Genomic DNA, 11,438 nt, shown 5'->3' on the forward strand with positions numbered 1-11,438 from the left:
ATGTTAGTTATGAGGTAAATAGCTGGCGAGTTTGCTTCTGTGAGGAAGGTTAAGCTACACAGGTTGTAGGCCTCTGGCCAGCCTGGTAAGCCTGTGAATCTGAGGGCTCATTATTATTGTTACCAAGGGGCTGATTGTCTCTGAAGCTTTTTGTGAGTCTTTTTCATATTTATATAGGACAGAAAGATTAAAAAACGCATAACTTCTGATTGGTCCCATTTATGATTGGTCAGTTAGTGGATGATTAGGCACTTCCACTGTTTAGTAAACCCCATGAAATGAGGGGTTAGAACAGTTAGAACTGAATATGGAGAAACGGCATGGTTTCCAATTGGCAAAGGTTTTAGACAAGAATATATTTTATCTCCCTATCTCTTCAATCTGTATGCAGAACATATAATTAGGAAAGCTGGATTAGATTTAGATGAAGGTGGAGTGAAAATTGGAGGGAGGAACATTAATAATTTGAGATATGCTGGTGACACTATGTTATTGGCAGAAAATATTGAAGATTTGAAACGACTACTGCTGAAAGTTAAAAGAGAAAGTGCCAAAGCAGGACTACAGCTGAACATCAAGAAAACAAAAGTAATGACTACAGGAGAATTACACAACTTTAAGGTTGACAGTGAGGAAATTGAAATAGTTGAAGACTTTCTTTCCTTGGCTCCATCATCAACCAAAAGGGAGACTGCAGCCTAGAAATCGAAGGAGATTGAGACTGGGAAGGGCAGCCATGAAGGAGCTAGAAAAGATTTTGAAGTGTAAGGATGTGTCACTGGCCACCAAGACTAGATTAATTCATGCCATCGTATTTCCTATTAATATGTATGGGTGTGAAAGCTGGACAGTGAAGAAAGCTGATAGGAAGAAAATAGATTCCTTTGAAATGTGGTGTTGGAGGAGAGTGGTACAGATACCGTGGACTGCCAAAAAAACAAATCAGTGGGTTATAGATCAAATCAAGCCTGAACTGAACCTAGAAGCTAAAATGACTAAACTGAGGCTATCGTATTTTGGTCACATCATGAGACAAGTCACTGGAAAAGACAGTCATGCTGGGAAAAGTTGAGGGCAGCAGGAAAAGAGGAAGACCCAACAAGAAATGGACTGACTCAATAAAGGAAGCCACAGCCTTCAATTTGCAAGATCTGAGCAAGGCTGTCAAAGATAGGACATTTTGGAGGACTTTCATTCATAGGGTCGCCATGAGTTGGAAGCGACTTGACGGCACTTAACACACACACAAATAAAAAAGAGAGTTTTACCTTTAAGGGTAAATAGTGGCAGTAGAAAACAAGGTAATAGATCACAATAGTGAGGCCCCAGTCTCCTGTTAGTGGAAGAATGGCTAAAAGGGGTAGTAAAATTAAAGCCAATACCCTCGCTGTTGCTACATAACTTGTACCTTGCAGGGGTGGTTAATGGATTTTTTTTTTTGCAGTGGGTGACAGATGCACAGATACAAACCTAAGCACAATCTTTTATTTGAATGCTTAAACATACAAGCTCAGGTTAAAAATAGTCAAAATGAGCAATTGGCAATTACGATTCAACTCAAACTCACCACCATGGACATTTTTAATGATGCCACCTTGTGGCCACATGGTAACAGCAAAAGTAACAAACCCCTTATGTTAAAGGAGATCAGGAGCATGGTCAAAACTGCGAGGAATCAGGCAACAGCAATCCAGGTTATAAAAGCCCCAGGCTGGAGCTCAAAAAAACCCAGAATATGACGATAACTGCACAAACAAAAGGTACATGTGGGCCAAGGAAAAGTTACAGGATAATGTCATGTCTGGTTACTTCCTTTAGGATCCTGATGGGCCAGTGCAAAAGGGACGATCTGAAGAAGTAATCATCCACATTCTTTCAGAACTGGAATTGACGAAAAGATCAAGTTACAGCTGCGGGAGCAGGTTCCTGTTCTTTAGAAGAAGGGAAAGCAAACTCTGTAGCTGAGGCAGGGTACGTACAAGGTGTGTGTGGGGGGGCTTATCGCAGCTTAGTGCTTTTTTCTTGTTTTTCCTCCTTTACTGATACGCTCTTGAAGAACTATTGACAAGGAGCTGTCTACAGAACACAGGCCTAGCTTCACAGGGATCTTTTGCAGAGCTCCAGCAGATCTTGATCCTTGAGGATGCAGATTAGCTCATCTTTTCATCAATCTGAGCAAAATGATAAAGGAGTTACTGGTTGTTTCCCCCCTGTCCTTTCAAGCGTATGCTCATGTTAGTGATTGTGAGAACCAAACCACAAAACCTAAGCAACAAGTACAAGAGTGAGATCATGGATAAATGGTACTCAGTGCCACTCTGGCTGTGCCTTCCAAACTGACATCTGACATGCAGGCAGTAGCTACTCTGGGGTCACTTTTGCCAGCTTAGGTTACAGTCGAACTGCAGCAACAGCAGTCGATCCTTTACCGTTTTACTGACATGATAACATTCTCCATCCAGAACAAAAGGTGGTTATTAAATTTTGAATGCCAACCTCATTTATTTTTATTCTGAATTCAGGTTTATACTTTACAACATCATCTGAATTTTATTAATATTTAACAGTAAAAAAGAGCAGAATACATTTGATCTGACTTGACATAACTTATGTAAACACTGCGGCACCCCCCGCCCATCTGCAGGAAATGCTGAAGGAGCTGAGAAACAACCATTGAACTGTGCAAGAACCAAGCATTGCCATTTAACTTTCTGAACACCATCCCCTAATTGATTCAGCAGCCAGGTACAGGTAAACCAAAAGTACAAGGTGAGAACATTTAAAGAGCACTGATAAAACCATGTATTAGAACATACTTCTAGAGAATAAAGGCCCAGGTTTCAGTCATGTATATTATGGTGTAAACTAAAAGTACTTTTGGGATATCCTATCGCCTAAATTCCTCCAAGTGTCCTCATAAGACCTATACACACACATACAAAAGTCTACCTGTCAGGAACTTTTATGTAAAGTTATGACTTGTGGCCCAAATGAAAAGTCATTAGACCAACCAATTCATAGGCTCTTGGACTCGGAAAAGCCATCGATAATTGATTGGGAGAAGTACACACCGTGCCAGGACTGCTGTCAAGGCCCCTGCCCCGGAAAAAGGGGTCCCAGAGCCCTTCCCATTGCACAAGGACACCAAGGAACACACATATCCAACAAATTCATTCCATTTATTCTAACTGCAATACTCTTATAGAATTTTGGCTTCCTGACCCTGAATCCTACCCTACCCATCCCCTTTTAAAACTATAAAAAAGGACCATGATAATGGAGAATAGACCTCTCTAATAACAACCCCCAAACAACCGAGGATGGATTGTTCCTACACATATCTTCTGAAATGTTTAGGGTCATTGAGCCGACTCTAATAGATGGCTTATGGCATTCTGGGTACTACATGCAGTATTCTAGAATACCATGCCCCAATATTAAAATTGGCACAGAGTGCCTCAGGGATCCCTTTGCCTCAAACCAACACACTCTAGCTCCAAACACGCCAACACCGTTATGCTGTTATCCACTCCCTACTGTTCCCAAATCAGAAGCCCAGCCGCAACACAGAGAAGCACCTATCCAATCAATATCGGCAACTGTGGGATGGGGTGGGGAGGATGAAGGAAGTAACTGGATAATCTCAGCAACCGGATAACCACCTTGCTGAAGAATCAGGTGCCAAAACCTCCCCTTCCCAGCAAAGGCACATGTGAATCATAGTAAATAAAGTTGAGGGAGATGGAGTGGGGTAGGAAGAACATTTAGCCCGTTCCTCTTCACATATGTCTAGTTGAGTAAAGCGTGGAGACAGATGGAAACTAGACAAATCCCCTGTAGGATGCCATGAAGCAGAGAAAAGCAAACTGCAGAGACCCCGCCCAGCTTACACCACCAGGGGTCAGCACAGAAACAGCCATGCTGCAGGCACAGTACGAAAGTCGCTTTTATGGTGGTGAAAACTGTGCCACTTCTCATTCCCATCATGCTCAGCAATTAGAGGAAAATGCCCAAGGGAGACCCCCACCCCACTCCCCTAGTCCATTTGTCCTATCTCAAAATGTCCGTCTTCTCAACTAAATAAACTCAATGCCCTCATATTTGACAGAACCAATGCGGGTCTCAGGCAGTAGGGAACGCCCATCCAGGGTGAAGGCCGTGATGTAGGTCGCCACGCGTCCAGCATCTTCCTCAGACTTCAACGCCACAATGATCTGGTCATCAGTGCCAGGAACAAACTTGAAGGAGGAGAAGCCGTGGGTGGGAGTGATATCACCAATATGGCTCACAGTGATATCGGCAAAGTTTGGTGTGGAACTAAGAAGTAAATTGGTGCCACGGCGTTCATCCTCCTGTTCGTTGTAACGTTTATGACTAGCCCGGCGAGGCAGAAAGAACCAGCGCTGGAGTGTTTCGCTCCATGAGGCAGACTCATGGATCAAGTAACCTGGGAGAGATGGAATGAAAATGGACATTGGTGAGCATGGGGCCAGGGATAAAAGCAGTGAAGTCGCAGAAGCCCTGAACACCATGGGAAATATTCGTAGCAAGAGTTAGGAAGTGGCCAGAGCAAACAAAGAACTGGGAATCGATGGCAGATAGAACTACTGCGTTGGTCTTGGCAAAGCTGCGCAAGAATAAAGAAACAATTCCTTACCCACCCCCAAGCTCTGCTGTGTCCTGAGTTCTCAAATTCCACACCCTCCTTGCCTTCCTTTCTTCTACTGCACCAGTCCAGGCCTCATTAAAAACATAAAATCTCAAAAACTCCTACATCTTGGAAGCAGATGTAAAGAGATGCCAACACGCTCACTTTGAAATCCAAGAATCCGCCCATGCTTACCTGGGGGTTTGATCCCTGCTGCCGCCCTGAGTGCGTTGTAATTGGCCACCCAGCTCTCATGAGCCACGTCCCCTTTGTAGCCGATGACTTTCACCCATTCGGGATTCTGGTTGAGCACCTCCCCTGTGGCTGTTGTCCAATCTTTGCCCAGGCCTCCCACGTACAGGTGTTCATCCTTCACTGCCAGCCATTCCGCCTTAAAACCTGGCAAAACAGGGCATAGTTCAGGGCAAGGAAGACAGGAAGTGCAACACTCTTGAAAGTGACATTTCCTGTCAAAGTATGCACCATGGCCAAAGCCTGCCTCAACTCTTTCATATGAAGGAGTGCTTCATGTGTGCCTTGGAGGGGGAGGGGTGAGGTGGCAGGGAATATAACCTGGCAGCAACCTCTGGGTGACTTGATACCACCTGACTGAGATGACTCAACTAGGCCTGGCTGCTTGCTACTGTTCAACAGCAGCCACCCTATAAAAACCAGTGTAGTGTAGCAGTTACAGCTTCAGAGCTGAATCTGAGACCCAGGTTCGAATCCCCATCTTCCTGTGGAACTCACTGGGTGATTTTGTGTGTGTGTGTAAAGTACCTTCAAGTCGCAGCAGACTTATGGCGACCCCTTTTGGGGTTTTCAAGGCAAGAGACTAACAGAGGTGGTTTGCAAGTGCCTTCCTCTGCACAGCAACCCTGGTATTCCTTGGTGGTCTCCCATCCAAATACTAACCAGGGCCGAACCTGCTTAGCTTCTAAGATCTGACGAGATCAGGCTAGCCTGAGCCATCCAGGTCAGGGCGGGTGATTTTAGACCAGTCATATATGTTCAGCCTAACCTATCTCATAGGGTTGTTATGCAGATAAAAAGGAGGAGGGGAGACGAATTAAGCTGTTTTGGTCCCCACTTTACAGTAGTTTTCCAAGGTAGAGGCTTTGGGGGGGGGGGAGAGAGAAAGCTTAAGACAGAGGGGCAGATAAAGGTAGGTTGGCTGTCAGGTGGGAAGGAGATAGGGTTGCCAACTCCAGGTTGGGAAATTCCTGGATGTTTAAGGAGTGGAGCCTGGGGAGGGTGGGACTTGAGGAGGGGAAGGACCTCAGAAGGGTATAATGCCATACTTTTCCATCCAAAGCAGCCATTTCCTCCAGAGGAACTAGCCAACCTCCAGGTGAGGGCTGAAGATCACCCAGAATCACGACTGATCTCCAGATGACAGAGATCAGTTCACCTGGAGAAAAAGACTGCTTTGGAGGGTGAACTCGACACATCATACCTTGCTGAGCTTGCTTCCCACCCCAAACCTCACCCTCTCAAGGCTCCACCCCCAACCTAGACCTGGCAACCCTAAGGGGAACCGATCTATGTAGTTGGGAGATCAGTTGTGATTCCAGGAGAGCTGCTGCCACCACTGATGTTGTGTGTGGGTGTGGGTGTGTGAAGCAGCTGGGCAGCTGGGGAATGGGAGGCAGAGAGTGATGGGGGCAGAAAGACAAAGTGACAGGCATGAAGGAGGGAGAGAGTAAGAACAGGGGTAGCAGTGGGGAGAAAGAGTGAGACACAGAGAAGTAGGGGGAGAGGGGAGGAAGCAAAGTGGGAGAACATAAGAAAGGCCCTGCTGGATCAGACCGAGGCCCATCAAGTCCAGCAGTCTGTTCACACAGTGGCCAACCAGGTGCCTCTAGGAAGCCCACAAACAAGACCAATGCAGCAGCACCATCCTGCCTGTGTTCCACAGCATCTAATATATTCAGCATGCTCCTCTGATCCTGGAGAGAATAGGGAGGAATGGGATAGCTGCTCCTCCCTCAAGTTTTGTGTAGGTCCCCACTTGTCTATTATATTTGCTGAATGCCAAAAGATTTGAGGTGGCCATAGCTGAAATAAAACTGGGACCTAGTCTGTCTGTTAAGGCAATCCCCAACACAAAAACTGCTCACCCTTGCCGACGCTGCCATCTCCATCTGACAAGATCACCCAAGGAACCACCTTGGTGCCATCGATTTGGTACACAACTCCCGTGCGATCGTCGACAGCATAGAGCTTGCCATTAAAGACTACCAGTTCAGACAGCTCCATGCCACGCCCCTTCTCAGCCAGGTGAGACTCCAACACGTGGTCATTGGCATCCCACTCAAGAGAGACACGGTCCCCACTGGCTGACAGTGTCAGGTAACCCTTTTTCAAGTAGCTGAACCAGGTATGCTCACTGGAGGCCTTGGAGTTTGTGTCCAGGTCAGCAATGAGTCCAATGCGATACCGCACCCCTTCAGGGATCTGTTGGGCTGGTGACAGAGGGTACGTGTCATTGTATCGTTCGCTGGGCAGCCCACTGAGCCGCCAGTTGTGGGCATTGGCGGGCACTGGCCGGCTTACTGAGGGTGTACGCTGGAAGCAGAGCAGCAGCAGCACAAGGGCCAAGGCCAGAGAGGTTGCCACAATGGCCTTCCAGCGCAGGCGGAAGCGGGGGTCAGCTGCCTTGGTCATGGACGCCAGCACTGGGAGGCTGCCCACACTAATTCGCAAGGGACTCAGAGACTCATCCCATTGAAGGCGTGGGCGAAGTGGGACGGGCATGAGCCTGAGGTTCCTGGGAACCTGGGGAAGGAAAAAAACAGGGTCAGTAGGGACAAGTTGAGAAGTGCAGGAGGCTGAGGGATACCTCTCAAGATGGGGGTAGGACAAGCAGCAGAGATACGATCCCTGATGCTTGTTCATGTCAGTAGTAGAAGGAAGATGCTAATTAAAAAGGGAAAGGAATCAAGAACAGACATTGGCTGCTGCAGCAGCAGGGGAGAAAGCCAGGCAACTGGGCCAGGCATTCTGCGGTGGAACAGGCAATGAGGAAAAGCAGGCTGAGGTCTGTCCAAGCAAAAGGTTTAGAAGGATTCCTGCTGGGGGAAACTGGCTTCCCACTGCACAAGAGAAGTGGGTGCTCAAAACCTAAGGCCATCAAATGGTTGAAATGTTTCTGTTGATTAGCCGTTCCCTTTTTAACTGATTAAGTTAAAATGCCAAAAACTCAATATAGAAGCCTCTATACTGATCATTCACTTGGAAGAGCATCTTTAATACTTAAATAAACAAGAGTCTTGTGAGATCTTAAAGACTAACAAGACTTTATCCCAGCATAAGCATTTGCTGCAACAGACCAACACAGCTACTGCCCTTGATTTAATACTTAAGACAGCAGAAGCAAATTTAACAAGGGTGATCGTAACATACCATCCCACAAATAAATCGAGTAGAGCTTTGGCCGATTAATCCACTAATTAACTTGATGAAAGTTTCAACCCCAAACAAAAAACTGCAGGAAGGAAGTTACAGAAGGAATCTGAGATAGTGCGTGCAGAGGTTAGCCTTCCTTTACAAGTCTAAAAGCACAATCTGGGAGTCCTGGGTTGCAGCCAATCCCCTAGACCCAACTTCTCTCTCAAGCAGAGTTGTCTGTAACCCAAACCCCCTCCTGCCAGCATTCTTGTTCCTCAGGAACAAGAACTCAGGAATCTGTACCTCTCACCCGCTGATAAGGATCCTCAGACCTACAGTGATTCTCCCATCTCAGAAAACTGGCTGTTTACATGATCTTGGCAGCAATTATGCTGGGCTTCCTGCCCTTCTAGCATTGCTTGACAGTTCCCAGTTCATATCTTGCTGGCACTTCTGGGAACATGCCACGCCTGTGGACTGTGACAGGTGGCAAAACTCAGCTCCTCCCCAAGCGGAAACCAGGAAATGCAGCGACTGCCACTAGGTCAAAGAGATCCTTCCCTTGCCCAACCTGTTCTGCTTAAAGATACAACAAACCTTCCTTCCTGTTCTGGTTCAGGAGCCAGTTTGATACAGCCTGGAAGAGTGTGCAAGAACGTCAGTGTTTCCATAACCCCTACGGCGATAGCTTTCCCAATTCTCTCTCTATACCATGCCTGCATCGGCTACACAATCAGTGTGGCTCCAAAATAGAAAGTAGCTATTTATTGGAAGCCCTGACCTGGATAGCACCAGGCTAGCCTGATCTCGTCAGATCTCAGAAGCTAAGCAGGGTCAGCCCTGGTTAGTATTTGGATGGGAGACCACCAAGGAATACCAGGGTTGCTGTGCAGAGGAAGGCACTTGCAAACCACCTCTGTTAGTCTCTTGCCATGAAAACCCCAAAAGGGGTCGCCATAAGTCGGATGCGACTTGACGGCACTTTACACACACACATTTATTGGAAAACGTCTTGCATGTAAATGGTTGGTCTTACATTCACATCCTGTCATGGGAACTATCATTTATTTAGAAAACAGTGTGTCAGAGACTATGATCTGGAAGACCAAGGTTCGAATCCCCACTCTTCCATGGAAGCTTGCTGTGTGGCCTTGGGTTAGTCAAATGCTCTCTCTAATGTACCCCATGGAGTTCCTGTGAGGAGAAAATGGAGGAGAGGAAAATTGCTTAAGCCATTTTGAGTGCCCATTGTGGAGAAAGGTGGGGATATAAATAAAGCAAATAAACCGCTCCAGAAAACCTGCGTTGGGGCCACAGATGTTTAAATTCCTAGGCCAATTTCTACAGGGCCCTCGCCTGCTGCTGGCCTTAGCTGAGAAAGGCCATCTGCTGGGGCTTGCCAAAAGACAAAAAAACACTTTGCACTGTCCTCCATTAAGCACTGTCAATATGCCTGATGATGACTAAGAATTGCACAGGCCTTGACCTGGATGGTCCATGCTAGCCTGATTTAATCAGGTTATCGGGAGCCAAACCCTGGTTAGTACTTGGATGGGAGACCATCAAGGAAGTCCAGATTTGCTACGCGGAGGCAGGCAACGGCAAACCACCTCTGAACGTCTTTTGACTTGGAAAGCCCCATGAGGGATCGCCATGGATCAGCTGTGACTTGACGGCACTTTTCAGCACCGTCAAGCGGTGACACCCTGTGCCAAGGCACGTGCCTTGCTACAAGGAGCAGTTCTGTCCTTTTGACGCAGCGCCCAGAGGCATCCCACAGCACTGGAAAAAGGGCGCCAGGCACCTCTTTGCTTCGACGACATCTTAGCCATTTGTGCATCGGAGGGTCGGGAGGGAAAGTATTCTTGCGCCCGGCACCGTCATTAAAAAAAAAAAGGTAAAGGTCCCCTGTGCAAGCACCGGGTCATTCCTGACCCATGGGGTGACATCACATCCTGACGTTTCCAAGGCAGACTTTTGTTTCACGGGGTGGCTTGCCAGTGCCTTCCCCAAACACCGTCATCAGGCAAGCAGTATTAGCCCGCATTTCAGATGACTGATCGTGTGCACATGAACAAGGCCTTTTAACCCCCCACCACCCACCCACCCCGACCCTTCCTTCCATCCATCATCTCCTGGATTTTTCCGGGGCCGGGAGAGAAAAGGAGGCCACCGGTGCGTGCTGCAACCCCTGCATCGTGTGGAGGCCCCAAGGGCAGGCGCAAAAGACCCCTGCAGCGAAGGGCTCCCCCGGCACAGCGACCAGGAGCGGCTTGCAAGGCGCGCCGAAGGGGCGGCGGCGCACGGCCACAGCCGCCCATGGGGGGAGACCGCTCTGGCGAGTGCAGGGCTGGGGCTCATCAGAAGGGGCCCTTCGAGGCGACGACGCCCCCCAACCGGTTCTTGTCCCAGGAACCCGGCAAAAACACCCCCTCCCCCCCCCTCCGTTCCCGTCCAGTCAACCACTCACCGACCGGGCTCCTCCCCACGCCGGGAACCGCCAGAGCGAGGGGAGGGCCTCTAGCAGCGCTCCCTCCCTCCTCTTTCGAGAGGACTACAAGTTCCGGCATGCCCCGCGCGAGAGAAGACACCGCTGCAGGGTTCAACGTCCCGCGCGGTGGAAGGGAAGGAAACGCAAACGAGGGAAGAGCCAGAGTCCAGTCGCGCCTTAAAGACTAACAAAAGTATTTCGTTATGGCGGTGGGTAGCCGTGTTAGTCTGTCTGCAGAAAAGGGCAAGAGTCCAGTTACCAGTAGCACCTTAAAGACTAACAAAAATATGTTGTTATTGAGACAGCAAGGTAGACTTCCCCTGACTATGGAAGATCCACGGATTTAGCAGTTGGTAATAATCTCTTTTCCTTTCTGTAAATGTATTGAAATGTATTAGGACAGCAAGGGAATAGCTTGTTGCTGGGCAGGATATCTCTGTGTGTGTATCTCTGTGTGCTAAGGAATTGGGGCAAGAGTCATGGAGGGTTACAGTAAACCATCACAAGAACTGGGTGAAACTGTTACTCTACTGCCGCCTCTATGTCCGTAGTGCTATCAGCTTCACCCTGAATGTTGATGGGTTGTCACATCTTGAATTTGGATAAATATCTCTTGGATAAATATCTCTCCCGGTACAATCGGGGCTCAGAGATTTCTGCCCATTAGGGCCTCTGAGTCAGCAGCTGCAAATAAACTGTTTTCTTGAAATAACGATCTCAGGTCTCTCTCTCCCCCCACGAACCCTTGTTTACCACATCATTATAGTCTGTCTGCAGTCGTAGAAAAGAGCAAGAGTCCAGTAGCACCTTAAAGACTAACAAAAATATGTTGTTATTGCAGTGGGTAGACGTGTTAGTCTGTCTGCCATAATAGAAAAGAGCAAGAGTCCAGTAGCACCTTAAAGACTA

The 11,438-nt window shown here is 47.8% G+C and overlaps 1 protein-coding gene across 1 annotated transcript; it reads right to left on the reverse strand.

Annotated features, from left to right (window-relative positions):
* Nucleotides 1-4,014: 4,014 nt before the first annotated feature.
* CANT1 (calcium activated nucleotidase 1) lies at nt 4,015-10,551 on the reverse strand. Its single transcript, XM_056854159.1, has 4 exons — nt 10,509-10,551; nt 6,769-7,426; nt 4,844-5,047; nt 4,015-4,447 (listed from the first exon to the last, which is right to left on the reverse strand). The coding sequence occupies exons 2-4, from the start codon at nt 7,403-7,405 to the stop codon at nt 4,077-4,079; spliced, it is 1,212 nt and encodes a 403-aa protein (XP_056710137.1). The 5' UTR covers nt 7,406-7,426; nt 10,509-10,551; the 3' UTR covers nt 4,015-4,076.
* Nucleotides 10,552-11,438: the final 887 nt, after the last annotated feature.

The sequence above is a fragment of the Euleptes europaea genome, chromosome 1 (genome assembly GCF_029931775.1).
Source record: "Euleptes europaea isolate rEulEur1 chromosome 1, rEulEur1.hap1, whole genome shotgun sequence".
Taxonomy (NCBI): domain Eukaryota; kingdom Metazoa; phylum Chordata; class Lepidosauria; order Squamata; family Sphaerodactylidae; genus Euleptes; species Euleptes europaea.